This window comes from Rhincodon typus, chromosome 21, assembly GCF_021869965.1.
Source record: "Rhincodon typus isolate 14 chromosome 21, sRhiTyp1.1, whole genome shotgun sequence".
Classification (NCBI taxonomy): domain Eukaryota; kingdom Metazoa; phylum Chordata; class Chondrichthyes; order Orectolobiformes; family Rhincodontidae; genus Rhincodon; species Rhincodon typus.
Genome location: NC_063352.1, coordinates 4382559 through 4402221, shown reverse-complemented (window position 1 = coordinate 4402221; position 19663 = coordinate 4382559). Strand labels below are relative to the sequence as shown.

Below are 19663 nucleotides of genomic sequence, written 5' to 3'. Positions count from 1 at the left end.
AAGCTTTAATATAATGAACTGCATGACACTAATGGAATAATCCAACAGTTTACTGTTTTATACACATATGAAAGGTAGCGTTGAAACTGATTAGTGGACTTTGTTAAGGAGTCTAGTCAAGAATTTCCACTTTGAATGAATGCAAGTCATGCCTAGATTACCAATTAAGCTAATTTTGGTTAAGTTTCAACTAAATCTCAATTGCAAATTGCCTTCTGTAAACTCTTCAATGAATCAGCATTTCAGAATTTAGAACTTGAGAGTCTGCACCTTTGAGAGTTGATCTTTTTTCCCTGTGAAATATTAACACAGGTGTTTCACTAGAGATACTGACTGACCAACTGAGCGTTTCCAGTATTTTCTGATCTTATTAACCTGTCAAGTACTTTCTGGCTTATGAATGAACATTATTGTAAAGATGCACAGAAAATTTATTTACCTGCTTAACAGCATCAAGAAGTCTTTCAAGCAGAGACTGCCTCCTACAGTCATTTTGTTGGAACACTGAAATTAAATTCAATGCTCAGAATTAGATGTAAAGCATTTTACATGCATCGAGTTATAGAATCACAGAATGATTACAGCATAAAGACGAAACCTATGTGAGAATTTAATTTCACCATTCTTCACTTGCTAATTACATTGAATTGGTATCCTTTATTTCCCAATATTTCAATCTATTCTGACCACAACCCTCATGTTTGTAAAGATCTCAATCAAATTTCCTCATAGCCTCTATTCCCTAAGAAAATCAGACCCAACTGCTCCAATCAATTCACATAACTGATGTTTCTCATTTTTTGAACCATTCTTGTCAATCTTTTCTACATCTTTGCCATTGTCTTCACATCCTTACAAAACAGGGGGGCATGGAATTGGACACAATAGTGGAGGTTGAACCAGTGTTTTCCGCAAGTTTATCAAAACTACTTTGCTTTTGTACTGTGTACCCATATTTATAAAGTCCAGGATCCAGTACCCTTCATCACCTGTTTCCCATCCTGTCCTGTCATCTTCTAAGGTCTGTATACACATACCCCAGGCCCCTTTGTTTCTACATCCTGTTTAGAATTGTACCTCATATTGCATATTGCGTCTTGTCCTTCTTTCCAAAATGATTGACTTCATGTTTGTCTGTATCACATTTCATCTGCCACCTGTGCATTCATTTCAAAAACCTGCATCCTTTTGAAATGTAATCTTCTTTTGCTGGGGTACTTCGGGATTGAGGATGGTCTGCATGATTTACGACTCTGCCATATGGGGTGCAGATGATGTGTTTGGAATTTTATGTCCTTTCTACAATACCTCAACCTCATCTCCTTGTGCTCCTGACAAAGCCCTTCAGTATCTTTCTGAGTAAACCTTCTCTATTTTGGTTCATCTCAAGCCAGGGTTTCCCAGATTTCAGTGAGGATGTTTGATTACTTCAGGCATGTTTTGAGAATATCCCTGAAGCATCTTCCCCGTTTCCCATGGAGCCTCCTGCCATGACTGAGTAGGACAGCTCTTTTGAGATTCATTTGAAAGGCAAGTACCAATCAGCAGATCTTGTTTTGCATGATTACCATCTCACGGCTGGGTATATCGGGTTGGTAGTGGGCACTGCCGTCGGAGCACCACTCTTGCCACCAGATTTGAAGGATCTTGCAAAAGCACCACTTATAGTACTTCTCCAATGTTTTGAGATGCCTGCTGGAAGATGTCCAAGTTTCTAAAACATACAGGAGTGCAAGGATCACTGCTGCACAGTAATCCATAATTTTAGCATTTGGAGATTAGGATCTCCATTCCAAGAGCATCTTCTCAAGTTTAACCCTACCTACATTACACATTACAGATTTGGGCGGCACAGTGGTTACCACTGTTGCCTCACAGCGCCAGGGACCTGGGTTCGATTCCACCCTTAGGCAACTGTCTGTGTGGAGTATGCACATTCTCCCCATGTCTGCGTGGGTTTCCTCCCACAGTCCAAAGATGTGCAGGTTAGGTAGATTGACCATGCTAAATTGCCCATAGTGTTCAGGGATGCGTAGATTAGGTGGGTAGGATGCTCTGTGGGTCAGTGTGGACTTGTTGGGCTGAAGGGCCTGTTTCCACACTGCAGGGATTCTATTAAAAAATTACAAATGTGTTTAAGTTTTGTATCGCCTACATTTTTTTTTAAAAATTGGTCTCTACATCCCCAAATGTATAACATTAATATATATATAACGACATCTATGAATAAATAATAAACATTCTGAAAAACAACTAAATTCTTCGTTGTCCCTTGTTCTTTAAGGGATCACATACATAATGGTAACTGCACTAAATAATGTTAGATGCAGAACACAAATACTTTTGTACTGCTGCTAGGTAAGCCACAAAATAAATACAGACCTTTCTTTTTTGACATGTTATGGAAGTTAAACAGTATTTTTGGTATGTTCTTTGGCTCACAGTAAGCAATGCCTTGGGGACTCTGCACATCACATGCAAAATATTTCAGCAAATGTTCAGTAACACGGAACAAATAAATATTAGAGTAATGTTATTCATCATTCCGTGACTCAAAGAGGAGACAGAATACTGCTACCAGGCTTTTCAAATATTTCAAGGGCCACACACTGAAAAAAAATCACTTCCTCTCCTTTCCTCACCACACTCTACTGATTATAAATGAGGAAAACTTTTATTGTACTTGTTAATCTGAATATAAGATGATCAACTAGTATATTTGATTCAAGTCGAGTTGTGAACAGAACTCTACCAATAAAGATTGTAAATTCCAATTCTCAAAACATGCTGTGGGTGGAGATATGACAGGAAATCTAGTGCCAAGTAGTTCACCACAGTAAGAGAATCACCGCCAACAATTCCTGTACGTCTTTTAAACCAATTCTTAAAGCAAGATTGAAGTCAGCTCAATTGACAAAAAGATCTTAAGATGTAGGCGTAGAATTAGATCATTCAGTTCATCAAGTCTGCTCTACCATTCAATGAGATCCCAGCTGATCTGATAATCCTCAACTCCTCTTTCTTGCTTTTTCCCCATAATCCTTGATTCCCTTATTCATTAAGAATCTATCTCAGCCTTGAATATAATTAACAAGTACATCGGGAAGGCAAGGCCGAATGGAATTAATCGGAGACAGCAAGAACTGCAGATGCTGGAGTCAGAGTCAAAACAATGTGGAGCTGGAGGAACACAGCAGGCCAGCCAGCATCAAAAGGAGCAGAATGCTGCCTGAACTGATGGTATTATCACTGGACTGTTAATCCAGAAGCCCAGGTAATACTCTAGGGACCAGGGTTCAAATCTAATGATGACCATGACACCATTGTCGATTGTTGGAAAAACCCATCTGGTTTACTAATGTCCTTTAGGGAGGGAAAGTGCCATTCTTATCTGGTCTGGTCTACATGTGACTCCAAACCCACAGCAATGTGGTTGAGTCTTATCTGCCCTCTGTGCAATTAGGAATAGGCAATAAATACCTGACCTTGCCAACGATGCCCACATCCCATAAAGGAATTAAACAGAAATACAACCCAGCCTCTACAATTCTCTGTAGTAAAGAATTCCACAGATTCACTACCTACTGACAGACAAAAATATTTTTTTAAAAAAAGGATTTGGACTTTTAAATCCCCAGTTATGCTGAAAATGAACTAATACCATTTTTATCATGCATAAATGGATCTATACAGTTGCCAAAAATTAAAAGTTTCATTATTTGACATGTGACACCTGAAGCAAGGTACAAATTAGAAACTTCTCTCAAGTTCTCAATTGCTCTCGTTTCATTCTCACATGTGTCAGTCCACCAGTAGAGGTGACCAGTACTCAATCACTCCATCTTCCTGTCTCTCCACCTCTCTATCCTCCTTTAAAGAAATCCTTGAAACCCAAATCTCGGATCAAGTTTCTGGCTTTCTCCTCCTCATCCCTGCTTAGCTTAGCATCCATTTGTTTTCTTACCCTGTGAGGTTCTTTGGAATGCCTTCCTGCATTAAAAGGAGCTTATGTAAATACAAGAAATAGGCATAGCATTCCATTATGGTGTTCCAAGATTTTAATCTGCTTCTGATTGGACTGGAAAGAAGTGACAGCAGGATTCTGCAATCAAGACATTAGAATCATAGAATCCCTACAGGGTGGAAACAGACCCTTTAGCCCAACCAATCCACACCAACCCGCAGACATCCCAGCCAGACCCATCCCCCTATAACCCACCTTACCTACACATCCCTGGACAGTATAGGCAATTCAGCATGGTTAATCCACCTAGTTTGCACATCTTTGGACTGTAGAAGGAAACCCACGCAGACACGGGGAGAATGTGCAAACTCCACACAGACAGTCACCAGAGGGTGGAACCTGGGTCCCTGGTGCTTAGAGGCAGTGGAGCTAACCACTGAGCCACCGTGCCGCCCCTGTTTTTTTTTTCCATTCAGCCCATCAAGTGCGCATCAACCCTCCGAAGAGCCTCCCGCCCAGACTCATAACCCGGTCTTTCCCATGGCCAATCCACCTCACTTGCACATCTTTGGACTGTGCCAGGAAACCAGAGCACCCAGAGGAAACCCATGCAGATACGGGGAAAACATGCAAACTCCACACATACAGTCGCCTAAGGCTGGGATTGAACGCAGGTTACTGGCGCTGTGAGGCAGCAGTGCTAACTACTGAGCCACCATACTATTCCCCGTATTGTTTGATCTGTTCAGCCTTCAGTACTTCTTGAAAACAATGTTTCGCCTCAACCACTTTCTCTGGCAGAGAATTCCACAGGCTCATCACTTACTGGGTTTATAAACTTCTCCTCCTCTCAGTCCTAAATGGCCTTAGATGCTGACTCTTGGAGCCCCTGGTCATTGGGAGCTATTTTCCTGCATTTACCCTGTCTATTCCAAACAGAATTTTATAGGTTTCTATGAGATTTCTCTTAACTTCAGTTCCTCTTCAGACATCAGTCCTGCCAACCCAAGAATGGGTAAATTTAAAGACTGACAAAAAAAAAGCAATCCATACAAGCCGTACAAAAAAGACGAGAACAAAAACATGCAGTCGAGGAACTAAGTACTTCGTTTGCACGGCAATAATCAACTTTCACTCACGTCACATCTCCAGGACATTATAAGCACCTATCAAGCTGCCACGGTTCTTATGTTAGCAGCCAATTAGCACATCACAAGGTCCCACAAACAGCAATCAGTGAAGGAGCAGGTAATCTCTGTTTAGTTATGTTTGTTGGCTGAAGAAGAAATATTTGTCGGGACACCAAAAGACTTACCCTGCTCTTTTTCAAAGTAGTGTTGTAGGATAGCAAGATAAAAGGTAAAGTCGCCCTCGTCCTAGCAGACCATAGTGCTGCTCTCTCAGAGACAGGGCTGACCTGGTGGTGGTTAAACCTGAGGGTCACCATGCCTCAAGTGAGGAGAGAGGTTGAGAGGAGAATCCTTCATAGCAACCTCAGCCAGTGCAGGAACTGAATCTACCCTGTTAGCAGCATTCTACAAACCAACAGTCAAGCCATCCCATGCCCAAAGGATAGTAATACTCTACCAAAAGAAACATTCACTTGCACCTTATGGGTTTTGTCATACTCAGTGCTCATGAAAGCAATATTTGCACAGTGATCACTTCATTACCTGGCATAGTGGAAGTGTACCCCAAGACCAAGGTTAGTTAATGAAAATTGTCAGATAATCAAGGATTGATATGTTTCCAAATTACACTAGTATACTATGAGAGCTGATTAGAGGTGATGAATTCTATGGCAACTCACTTCTTGTTTCTCCAAAGCGTGCCCACCTTCTCCAAGGTACATGTAAGGAATATGATGGAATACTCTTTACTTGCGTGGATGGGTGCAAGCTACAACTGCACTCAAAAAGCTTGACATCACTGTGGACAAAGCTCCCTTCTTGATTGACACCACATAATCTTTAGCATTTATTCCCTTCACCACTGATGCACAGTAGTAACTGTGAATTGCATGTTAATGATGGTGTGCGCTATGATTAGCATTGCTGTCTCACAGTCCCGGTTCGATTCCAGCCTTGGGTCTGTGTGGAGTTTGTACATTCTCCTCCTGTCCATGTGGCTTTCTGCCAGGTGTTCCAGTCTCCTCCAACAGTCTAAAGATATGCAGGCCAGGTGGATTAGCCATGTTGGGTTATGGGGACAGGATGGGGAAGTGTGGGTCTGAGTGGTATGCTCTACAGCGGATCATTCAAGTTGATGGGTCAAATGTCCTCTAACTGCACTGTAGGAATTCTACGATTTTATGAACTCATCCAAGGCTCCTTAAACAGCACCTTCCTGCAATCGCCACAACCTTGAAGGACAAAAGTAGTAAATTCATTAGAACACCATGTTTAAATTCTGCTTGAAGCCACCTACAATCCTGGTTTGGAATTATAATCACTGCTCCTTCACTGTCACTGAGTCAAAATCCTGGACACCCTTCCAATTAGTTTTGTGGGAGTACCTAGAATGAAGGACTGCTGTGGTTTAAGATGGCATCTCAATATTGCCTTCCCCCCAACCAATTAAGGATGAGATAAATGCTGGTCCAGCCAGCAATGCCCATATCCCATGAACACATTTTTAAAAAACTGAATCACAGGGTGCAGATTAAAGTCCAAATACAAAGTGCATCACTAATGTAAAACTTAAACCCCTATGATTGGTTAACCAAAGTGGGAAATAATATATCCTCAAGATCACACTGGTTCAAAATAACAACAATAAAACAATATCACTCAAAGTAAGCAAAATAAAGGGACAAACAGCAAGAACAATTCACAGCAATATACACAGAAGTGAAGCTCAAACATTAATCTACCATCCCACCAGCATCCACACCGAGAAGATCATCAGACACCAGTTCCGCCACCTCCAGCAAGATACCACCACCAGACATATATTCCCCTCCCGTCCCTTGTCTACCTTCAGCAGAGACTGTTCCCTCCAGGAAACCCTGGTCCACTCTTTCTTCATGCCCAACATCCCCCCACAGCCCTATGGTACCTTCCACTGTAACCGGCGAAGGTGCAACACCTGCCCATTTACCTCCTCCCTCCCCAGTATCCAAGGGCCCAAACATACCTTCCAGGTGAAGCAACTTCCCAGAATCTAGTCTACTGCATTCACTGCTCACAGTGTGGTCTCCTCTACATTGGGGAAACGAAGCGTAGACTGGTTGACTGCTTTGCAGAACATCTACATTCTGCTCGCAACAAAGACCCTGGACTACCTGTTGCCTGCCACTTCAACGCACCACCCTGTTCCCTGGCCAGCATCTCTGTCTCTGGCTTGCTGCAGTGTTCCAGCAATGCTCAATGCAAGCTGGAAGAACACCACCTCATTTTCTGCTTGGGGACCCTGCAGCCCTCCGGACTCAATATCGAGTTCAATGATTTTAGGGCCTAAACTCTCCCATGTCCCAGCCCCCTACCCCACACACCAGGCCTTGTTACCACATAGCCTGCCATTACACACCCCCTGTTGTTAGTCACTAATAGTCCCCATTAACAACTATTCACCCTCCCAGCCTGATCGTTATCACCTCTGTCTGTCCAACTGCTCTTCTCTCTCTTTAGGCTCTATCCTATCGTTTACTCCCTACCCCACCCACCTTCCATTTTTCTGCATATAAGCTGATGTTTTCCCAGCCACCATCTGTTCTGAGGAAGGGACACTGGACCTGAAACATTAACTCTGTTTTCTCCTTCACAGATGCTACTGAGCTTTTCCAGCAACTTTGTTTTTGATCAGGTTCTACATTTCAGACACCCGTATTTTCTTCCACAGAGTGTGAATTATTGTCCAGGTTTCTGAGATGTTCAGGAGAATGGACAAAATGCAGCATCAAGATCTTTTTCGTGTTTCAAGCTTGATTTTTGTTGTTAAATCCTTCATCTTCACAATATAAATTCTGCATCATAGCTGCCATCTTCTGAATCATTTGTCCCAAAATGACAGACTTATTTACTTGTTCTAATTTGACACAATCCACTTCAATGTTTACTGTAGTTTCATCCAATGTATTCATTTTAATCACCAAACTATAAAGAAGTTAATCTAAGAAGCATATATTTGTGCATTTGAAGATAAATCCCAATACAAATCTCCACCGTGTACTGGTCAAAAGAAGGGAAAATTAAGCTGAATACTTAGAGCTGACATAACAAGTACGTTTATGTGTTCCTGGATCTCTGATTATATTGTCTATAGGACTACTGAGGAAAAAGTATTGCATTGGAAAGTGGATATGGCTGTGTTACAGGAAATAAGCAATTAAATTATGTATTAATATCTGACTGTCCCCCAAATCTGAATGCATTACTTGATATCAATTTATTTAATTCATTGATTTGTATTTGATATAACAGCTAATATTCAAATTAACAAATGAATGGTGACGAACTGAGGAATTATCAAGAAGATCAGTAATTTTATCTGACTACCACATTGCAAGGCAAGTAACTCACTTCCTGACTCCCGAGAGCTTATTCGCCATCTACAAGGCACAAGTCAGGAATGGGATACAATATTCTCCACTTGTCTGAATGTATAAAGCACCAAAAAAAGTCAAAACCATCCAAAGAAAAGTAGCTTGCTCGATTGGGTGCCTGTCCACACCATATGACATTCAGCCCCCTTCACCCCTAATGTTCAAGGAGTTTTCGAAGGGATTTCAGAAAAGACTTTTTCACCTGGAGGGTGACAGGTATCTGGAACTCAGTGCCTAAAAGCATAGCAGAGGGGGGAACCCACAAGACATTTAACAGTATTAGGATGAACACACAAAATGCACGGCATACAAGGCAACCGGCAAAGTACTAGAAAAAGAGATTAGAAGAGATGGATGTATGACCACCAACCTGGGTATTTTCCATGTTGTAAAAATTCTATGATTCTCAGTGCTATTAGTAGCAGTCCCCACGCAACATGGGCTGAGGAAAAGTCTTGAGTTGCTGAGAAGTCTCTCGAAGCAGAAAGCTGTGAAGCTTTCAAAAAGGAAGACATCCTAGCAGGCTGAAGACATGAATTTAACATGAATCCATGTTAAAAAAAAAAAGTGTGCTGAGTTAGTAGTTTGATTTAAAGGGTCTCAAGAAGAGACTTTATCTCAAGAAAATAGCATCAAGTAAATGCACAGCAAAAATCTCTAACGAGGAAATTGATAAAAGATGTCCCAGAGTAAGAGTTTTAGCACGTAACTGGAGGGAGTTTTCAATAATGTTGTCTGTAAGATCATTGGTGGGGGGAAAGCAGTGAATCTTTCTTTCTAATGTTTGCAATGAAACCTTTCAACTAGTTTTTCTACAGTCAAACAATTTGCATTTTCTGTTGTGTAATAAACTTAGTTCTTTTATTTAAAGTACATTGAACATAATCACAAGAGACTTCCAGTGACTGACCTCCACAGTAAACAAAAAAAAAACGAAAATAAAACTTATGATCTATCAAGGCAGGTTTCACTCTGAGATCTAACCGGCCCAGTATCACCATGAGGTGTGATCATAGCAAAGTACGAGGAAGGAAGTGATAGAAGTGCAATTATCAGAGAAAGGGTTCTGAAAAAAAAACAACTATCAGAACTAAAAGATGACAATCCCCAAGGATTTAATAGTCTGCATCCAAGGGTCTTAAAAGAATGACTAAGATAGTTAATATATTGGTTGTAATTTTCCAAAATTCCCTAGTCTCTGGAAAAAGCCCATCAGATTGGAAAATAGCAAACGTAACCCTCTATTCAAAACGGAGAGATGTAGAAAGCTGGAGATTATAGGCCACTTCACCTAATCCTGCCTTAAGGAAATCATGTCACTTCAAAAATCTTCAGAAAGCAGGTTACGTAGTTTTGCGAAAGGGGAAAACCACATTTAACTGATTTATTAGAGTTCTTGGAGGAAATTACAAGCAACATGGATAAAGGGGAATTTGTGAATGTAAAGTAATTAGATTTTTCAGAAGCCATTTAACAAGGTGCCACAAAGGTCACTGGATAAAATCAGAGCTCATGGTGGTAACATTTTATCACGGATAGAAAATTGTTCAGCTAACAAGAAAGAGAGGACATGTATATTGGGTGATTTTAAGGATGACAAGATGAGACTTGATGCCACAGGATCAGCGCTATTCACAATATATAATGAGTTGGATAAAGGGGCTGAATATACGGTTCCAAAATTTACTAATAGCATTAAAACAGCTAAGACAATAAATTTTGATGAGAATGTATAGAGACTGCAAATATATGCATAAAATGTAATTTTGCCATCGTTCCATGGGACTGCTCTCTCAGAGAAATTCAACTAGTGGTGATAGAACCCGAGAGTTATCACGCATCAGGCCAGGGATGAAGATAAGAAGTTGGTACACCCATAGTAACTTCAGCCAATGCACGAACTGAACCAGCACTGTTGGCATCACTATCACAAACCAGCTGTCCAGCCAACTGAACTAACTGACCTAAGAGATCTAGACAGGTTAGGTGAGTCACCAGAAAAAATGGCAGATGAAGTATAACACGGGAAAATACAAACTTGTCCACTTTGGTAAGTAAAAATAGAAAAGCACTTTAAGTGAAGAGATTGCAGAACTTTGTAGTACAAATGAATCTGGGTGTTCGGCTAAGTGAATCATGAAAATATAGCATGAAGTATAGCAAATGATTAGGAAAGTGAATACAAGGTTATATCATGTCGTGAGGGAAATGGAATATAAAAATAGGGAAGTTTTTTTCTACTGTTGTAAAGAGTGCTGATATAATTGCAATGATAAGCAGATTAGAGAAGGCTTTAAAGACTGATTCTTGGGAATGAAGGAGTCATCTTATGAGGAAAGTTTGGACAAATTGGGTCTGAAGAATCAGAGGTGATCTCACTAAAACATGTCAAGGGGACCTGACAGGGCAAATGCTGACAGAATGGAGAGACTGGAAGCAGAAGACATTTTAAAAATAAGGGGTCTCCTATTTAAGACAGAGGGGAGATGAAAGATTTTCCATCAGAGTGTTGCCAGCCCATGGAATTCACTGAATATTTTTAATGCTCAGTAGGAGAAATTCTGTAGTGACAAGGGAGTCAAAGGGTATAGGAGGTAGACAGGAAAATACAGTGGAAGCTACAGAGTAGCCACAATCTTTTCAAATGGCAGAGCTGACTCAGGGGTCAAATGGCCTACTCCTACTCTAAATTCATGTGTTTCTATTGTCGTGAAGCCTCACTGCATCTGTTAAGGTCGTTTATTTTTCCATTTCCTAATTGGCATATTGGTCCCAAAGTTCAAATCAAGAACTGATTTATTTACTTTAGCTTCAAATAGAATTCTGTACATAAAGAAGGATTTTTGGCCTGTTCCCCCCACTGACTGGTTGGGAATGCTCTGATAGAGCAAAAAGCTCTAATTGGAGACAGAAAAATCAGCTGGACAGAACAGTAAATGGATCCAGATGAGTCACACTATCGTATCAACAAGTGGTGAAAGACCGGAGTACGCAACAATGCCAAAACAATCAAACATGACAAGAAATGATGATACAGGACTTTCCATTATAAATGATGTATAATTTTTTTTTGTGTTGTAAATGTCATAACAGTTTTGCTCAAAATTATGACATAGGAAGATTAATGTGAATTAGAACTACAGCTTTCATTCCTAATTCGTTGGTAAATACTTGCCAATCAACCCGTGGAAAGATGTTGTTACATACCTCAGAAGCAGGTGGTACTTGAACTCAGGTCTCCTGGTCCACGCATTGGGAGACTATCATTGTGGTACAAAGCCCCAGTTCTAATTTTTTGGAAAAGATTTTATGTTAAGATCTTTCAGGTGCTTACAGGAGCCTAGATTAAGCAAAGGGATCAAAAGAAACAAAAGTATCTGTCACTGTAAAGCACTTTGAGAAGGATAGAATTGAAATGCAGAGATGTTATATTAAACTTGTGCAGAATCTGAGCTAAACAACACTGAGTACCGAGTCCAGTCTCCATATTAGATAAAAACAATGGAGATGGGGCTAAAATGGTTTAGTGATGATAAATACTGGATAACATCTCGGTTCTTCTCACAGAAAAGACTGAATAGACTAGGGTCCTCCAGAAGGCTTACTGACCTGATAGAGGCGTTTTAAAATCATGAAGCGTCTACGAAAATGTAGAAGTGGTGATGCTTGCATTTGTAATGGAGAGCAAAACACGGTACATATAAATTCAACAGGCAATTCAGAAGAAAACCTTTTCACCCAAAGAGTAATGCCGATCTCTCTAACAGGGCGTATCTGAGGGGAAGAACGTAAATGTATTTAAGGGGTAGCTAGATAAGTATAGAACAGAGAAACAAAAGAAGACTGCACTGAAAGGGTTAAATGACAAGTATTGGAAGGAGGCTCTCGTGAAGTACAAATACCAGTTGGACTCCTTTCCTAGCACTGAACCAAACCAATGAAATTCCATTTAATATTAATTGTGTATTCTGTTCCTTTGAACTATGTATTACGTCAAAATTATACAATCAAAATACAGGGTAGTAAGTAAAAAGATTAGTTTTCTTCAACACTCCAAACAACATTAAGCTGTCAGTAATGACAGTTTACTAGGGTGTTATACTGCTATAAAATCAACAATCTGAAGTGCCATAAACTAAGGAACACCGAGAGGAAAAACCTGCACTTTAGTGCAACATTCTGAACAGCAATTATCTCTAAATACACTTAATACAAGTTTTTAACCAAGCAAATTGTTCACTGGCAGCAATTTAGAAGACAAAACCCTACCTAAGTACAAAGATGCTTCTACTGCACAAGGACAGAGGTTGAAATTAAGATTCAGGCTATTGGTTCTGTTCTGGGATTAGCCAACTGCCATTAAAAACCAACACATGGAAAAAAAAAATTAAGGCATAAACTGCTGTTCTGTTTTTGGGCTTTTTTTTAAACACTAAACATGCTTGTAAACGACAGCAAAACCAGCCTCTTCCATCACCCATGTCCCATTCCCTACAAATTAATTGTGCTCATTAACCCAGTATCGAGGGAAATGTGGTATGGTTCAAGGATCAGAATGAGCAGCTTTGCCACTGAAGTTCAGCTTACTGGAAAGGATAGTCCGTTAGAGATTATCCAACTTCAGTAGGGAAAGGAACATAAACTCTACCAACCCGTGCCTCAGACTATAACAGAACACGTCGGAAAACATCAACATTCAAATAAGTTCCAAATAATACTGAGAAGAAACATTAGCGAAGTTTAAGAGCATTTAGACAGACACATGAACAGCAGAGAAAAGGTTACGGTCTACATGGAGGCAGATGGGGTTTGTTTAGGATTGCATCATGGTCTGCACAGTTATGGTGGGCTGAAGGGTCTGTTCCTGAGCTGTACTATTCTGTTTCATGTTCAATGTAAACAAATATTCAGTCCAAATCATATTTGTACCTATATAACCCTTCCATTTCATCTTCAAATATCCAAGCAGCAATTATTCTACCACGTTCTCAACATAACATGTGGTTCAAGAATCAAGTTGCTCACTTTTTAAATTCATTTGTGGGACGTGGGCATCACTGGCTGGCCAGTATTTATTGCCCATCCCTAGTTGCCCTTGAGAAGGTGGTGGTGAGCAGCCTTCTTGAACCACTGCAGCCAGAATGCTGTGAGTTGACTCACAATGCCATGAAGGAAGGGATTTCCAGGAATTTGACCCAGCAATTGTAAAGGAACAACTCAGGATGGTGAGTTTCTTGCAGGGGAACTTGAAGATGATAGCGTTCCCATATTCTTGTCCTAATTAGAAGTGGTCTTGGTTTTGGAAGGTAGTGTCTATGGATCTTTGGTGAATTTCTGCAGTACATCTTGTAGTTGGTACACGCTACTGCTACTAAGCATCCTTTACAGAGGAAGTGGATGCTTGTGGATGTGATGCCAATCAACCAGGGTGCTTTGTCCTGAATGGTGTCAAGCTTCTTGAGTGCCGTTGGAGCTTCACCCATCCAGGCAAGTGAGGCATATTCCATCACACTCCTGACTTGTGCCTCGGAGATGGAGGACAGGATTTGGAGAGTCAGGTGGTGAGTTACTCACTGCAGTATTCCTCGTTCCTGTCTTGTAGACATGTTTATGTGGCAAGTCCAGTCGAGTTTCTGGTCAACAGTAACCCATCATTTAATATCAAGGAGAGATGGTTAGATTATCTCTTGTTGGTAATGGTCACAGCCTGGCATTTGTGTGGCACTAATGTAACTTGCCATTTGCCACCTCAAGCCTGGATATTGTCCAGATCTTGTTGCATTTGAACATGGACTACTTCAGTACCTGAAGAGTCACGAATGGTGCTGAACATTGTGCAATCATTGGCGAACGTTCCCACTTCTGACCTTAGGATGGAGGGAAGGTCATTGATGAAGCAGCTGAAGATGGTTGGGCCTTGGACACTAACCTGAGAACTCCTGCAGAGATGTCATGGAGCTGAGATGACTGACCTCCAACAACCACGACCATCTTCCTATGTGCCAGATATGCCTCCAGCCACCGAAGAGTTTGACCCTTGATACCCACTGATTTCAGTTTTGCTAGGGCTCCTTGATACCACACGGTCAAACAGTCTTGCTGTCAAGGGCTGTCATTCTCACCTTCCCTTTGGAATTCAGCCCTTATGTCCATGTTTGAACCAAGGGCTGTAACTGGCTTCCATGAGGGCCACTCAGCTGTGACCTAATTCAGGCATCACTGAGCAGGTGCCGCTTAACAGCACGATTGATGACACCTTCCATCACTTTACTGATAATTGAGAGTAGACAGATGGGTCACTAATTGGCTGGGTTGGATTTATCCTTTCTTTTAAAATGGACAGGACATACTTGGGCAATTTTCCACATTGTTGGGTAGATGCCAGTATTGTAACTGTACTGGAAGAGCTTGGCTGGGAAAGCAGCAAGTTCTGGGCCACAAGTCTTCAGTACTATTGCCAGACTGTTCTCAGGGGCCACAGCATTTGCAGTATAGTGCCTCCAACAGTTCCTTGATATCAAGTGGAGTGAATCGAATTGGCTGAAGCCTCGTATCCAAAACGGTGGGGATCATGGGAAGAGGCGAAGATGAATCATCCATTCGGCACTTCAGGCTGAAGATTGCTGAGAAAGCTTCAGCCTTAACTTTTGCACTGATGTGCCAGGCTCTTCCATCATTGAGAATGGGGATATTTGTGGAGCCACCTCCTTCATGAGTTGTGTAATTGTCCACCATCATTGACGACGGAATGTGGCAGGACTGCAGAGCCTAGATCTGATCCGTTGGTTGTGGGATCACTTGCTGCTTATGCTGTTTGGCATACAAGGAGTCCTGTTTGGTATGCAAGAAATCCTGTTTGGTAGCTTCACCAGGTTGACACCTCATTTTCAGGTACGCCTGGTGCTGCTCCTGGCATTCCCTCCTGCACTCTCCATTGAACCAGAATTGATCCCTGCCTTGATGGTAATGGTTGTGTAGGGGATATGCTGAGCCATGAGATTGCAGATTGTGCTGGAGTACAATTCTCCTGTTGGTAATGGCCCAAAGCACCTCATGGATACCCAGTGTTGAATTGCTAGATCTGTTTGAAGTTTGCCCCATTTAGCTCGGTGATAATGCCACACAACACGATGGAAATTATTCACAATATGAAGGTGGGACTTCATCTCTACAAGGACTGTGCAATGGTCACTCTTATCAATACCAATATTACATGACAAAATATGGCCAAGCTATTGATGTAGCCTCAGCCTGACAACTAACTGTGTCCAGTAAATGATCATACTATTTTATAAAAAATTGTTTGAATGTCTCTTAAAACAAAAACATTTAAAATTCTAATGGAGAATACTGGTTTTATTAAGTGTTAAGCCATTCACAATATTCCAGTATAATGCTGCAGACTTCAAGGCATCAGAGCAAAAGAGAAGCCAATACAACAGTGGTTCAAAACTATTTTAATTTCAACATTAAGCTCATTATTTTGGCGGTGTGACTTACAAACACTTCCTCATTGTCACTCTCAATATTAGTAATTAGACTGTGAACTGATTTCTTGATGATCATCACAGCCTACATACGAATGTTTTGTGATTTATGTATCAGAACACCCAGGTACCTCTGCAATCTCTCTCCATTTAAGTAATATGATTTTATTTAAGTACTCCCTGACAAAGAGGACAATTTCCTAAAAAGCTACATTATACTCCATCTGTTAATATTTTGCCCACTCACATAACCTATCCCTTGGTAGCCACCATATGCATGCTTCATAACTTACTCTGCTACCTATCCTTGCACCACCAGCAAATTTCATAGTCATACATTCGGATCCAAGTTATTAATATCAGCTGTAAATAGTTAAGGCCCCAGCACCGATCCCTGTGACACTCAACTTGTTACATCTTACCAACACAAAAATGACTCACTTATACTTACTCTTACCTGTTAGCTAACCAAGTTAATATATTACCATGCCCGAGGTTTTTATTTTGTCTAATAACTCATGATGCGGCGCCTCGTCTAATGTCTTATAGAAATCTAAATACATGACATTCGCAGGTTCCCCTATCTACTGTGTCAATTCGTCAAAGAACTCTAATAAATTAGTCAAACATGGTTTCTCTTTAACAGAACCATGTTGATTCAGCCTGACTGTATTAAGATTTGATCTGCTTTGCTATAACCTCCTTGAAAAGATTCTAGCATTTTTGCCATGATAGATGTGAAGCTACCTCCTTGAAAAGATTCTAGCATTTTTGCCACGATAGATGCCAAGCTAACTGGTCTGTAGTTGTTTGTCTCTTGAATAGAACATTCATATTCACAATTTTCCAGCCTGGTGGTATCTGATCTTGGTTGTTACTCCAAAGTTTTCTCCAAAATTGCCAACTCAAGATCTTGGCCTCAGTTCAACATCTAAATACATCCTGACTGAGGATCATTTGGTAAATCCCAGGCACAAAACTACTTATCAGTATTCTGTGGTGCACGGAACAAACATCATTCTTTATTCAGAATAGGCTTGCATTAGATCACAAACACATTAAAAAAATGTTACCAATTTATCAATTTGTTAATGTTGACTTTTAAAAGAAACAAAACTCAGATTCAACAAAGTAATGCAGGTGCTTGATAAAGGCTATGAATGGTTACCATACTTTGTGCAATAAAAGAAAGTAGGATTCTGTAAAATTATACTAAATTAGAGATAGAATACCCAAGCAATTTGTATAATGATTCCAAAATTTTAATTGTGATCACATGACAAGCATCATATCAATAAATACTTTAAACTTGAAGTGCATATGGAATGCTCTAATTTCCTGAATCATTCAAGAGTGGTCAAAAAACAAAATAAATTATATCTCTTCCAAGTTAATCATACGTCAGGCACAACAAAAAATAATGAGCAAAATTCTTGCTTGTTAGAAATCATATGATTTCTGTTCATGTATATTATTTATACGCCAATTTTCAGATAACCTCCTGTCATGTGTAAAAGAAGTGCAACTGTTTCATCCTGAATCAACTGTCACCTACATTAAACACAACTGAAAGATGTTCAGCTCATGAAGATTTTATTAACAGATAAACAATTGCAATTTCCATTTCTTAAACACTATTCAAGTTCCTGGTTTGCTAGACAATGAGTAATCTTAGCGATTCCAAAGACTGATGGTTTTCAATTAAATTAAGGGAAGATATGGCACCACCCTTTATTTATTTTTTTTAAACAATATCAGAACAAGCGAACACAGTGTTAGGTAGCTTCCTCCTGAAATTAAAATAAAAGTGCTGGGAACTCAACAGGTCCAGCGGCATCAAGGGAAAGAAAAACTGAGTTAACATTCCAAATTCAATCTGGCTTCATCGGAACTGAAGATGGTGAAATGTGAAAGGGTTCATGCTCTTAAAAAGGTGGGGAAAAGTGGACCAGAATTATGATCAAGGAAAGGTTAGAGGGCAAGAGAGAGATTACACATCGAAGATGCATCAAACAAAAGGTAAAGGTGGGGAGGTAACAGTTGTAAAGAAGCTCTAAAGCATGACCTTACATATCAATATGAAGTTGGAATTTGTGGTCTGAATCACTGAATGCTCTGAAGAGTCCAGGAGACTGTCAAGTGTCCAAACTGAAAATGAAGTGCTGCTATTCCAGTTTCAGTTGAGTTTCAACACGACACTCAGGCACAAAAATGAACATGCAAGCAAGATGGCGTATAGAAATAGTAAATGATGAGAAGGTCAAAATCCTGCTTGTAGACTGAGAAGAGATATTCTGCAAAGCCATCACCCAGTCTGCATTTTGTAAAACAAACCGTATTGTGAGCAGTTGTTTCTCTCACCACAGATGCTTTTTGTCTGAATTAATTCATGGGATGTGGCCTTTGTTTGATGCACCAACATATGTTGCTCATTATTATTTGCCCTTGAGGTGGTGGTGACTTACTTTTTTGAAGTGCTACAGTTCACTTAGTGTATGCACACCTACAATGCTTTTAGGGAATACACACTGTTGCAACTTAGTGTCAGAGGCAGAGGGAGTGGATGTTTGTGGGCATAATGTCAATCAAGTTTTGTCCTGAAAGGTGTCAAGCTCAAGTGTTGTTGCAGCTGCACTGCAAGTTGGGAGCACTGCATTGCAGTCCTGAGTTGTGCCTTGTAGATGGTAAACTGCTCTTGTAACTACAGGATTTATATTGCTAGTTCAGTTCAGTTTCTTGTCAAGGCTGGTTCCCAAGCTGTGATAGTGGGAGATTCAGTGATTGTGATGCATTGAATATCAAGGGACAGTAATTAGATTCTTGCTTGTTGAAGATGGTCATTGCCTGGCATATGGCATGAATTTTGCTTGCCCCACATCAGCCGAAGCCTCGAAAGGGACCAGGTCTTGCTGCTTTTGGATGTGGACTTCTTCAGTTTCTGAAGAGTCGTGAAAGATTCTGAATATTGTGCAGTCATCAGTGAACATCCACTTCTCGCCCTGTGATGGAAGGTAGATCATTGATCAAGCAGCTGAAGGTGGTAAGGCCTAGGACACTACCCTGAGGAACACCGGCAGAGATACCCTGCAGCTGAGAGGACTCACCTCCAACAAAACCTTCCTTTGTGCTCAGTATGACTCCAGCCAATGTAAAGTATTTAAACTCTACTTTTACCAAGAATCCTTGATGCCACAATCAAAATCAGTCTTGAAAAGCCAAAAACAGCAATCACTTTCACTTCACCTCTGGAGTTTAGTTCTCCTGTCGATTATTGAATCAAGACTTGAATGACAGGCAGACTTGTTTCTCCAGCAGATCTCCAATATTTTGCATTTGTTTCAAATTGTTCTCAACTGTCAAAATATTTACTTCCACTAGTATGGATTGTGACAAACCCAGTGCTGCAGCACTGAATACATTCCTACAAAAAGCAGAAGTTTCACACAACAATTTTGCTTATCACAGATAAATCAAGAGGAGAAAAAACGTACATATCAAGTCGTCTCGGGGTAAAAGTTCCTCAATTTATTTTACTCTGCTTTTAACTAATTAGTGAAAATCCCATTGAAAACTGGCAAAATAAGTGACCGCGAAAGAAGTTGTTATATATAGCTGCAATGAATGCTTTCCTCAATCACATGAAACTGCAAAGGGGCGTTTATCCAACTG

The 19663-nt window shown here is 40.4% G+C and overlaps 1 protein-coding gene across 3 annotated transcripts in view; it reads right to left on the bottom strand.

Moving 5' to 3' along the window:
• snx29 (sorting nexin 29) overlaps positions 1–19663 on the bottom strand; it is a 396186-nt gene that overhangs the window by 349766 nt on the left and 26757 nt on the right. For all 3 annotated transcript variants that reach the window (XM_048609502.1, XM_048609503.1, XM_048609504.1), the window contains exon 2: positions 440–504. In XM_048609502.1, the coding sequence (XP_048465459.1) occupies positions 440–504 (65 nt within the window). The remainder of the gene's footprint in view (positions 1–439; positions 505–19663) is intronic.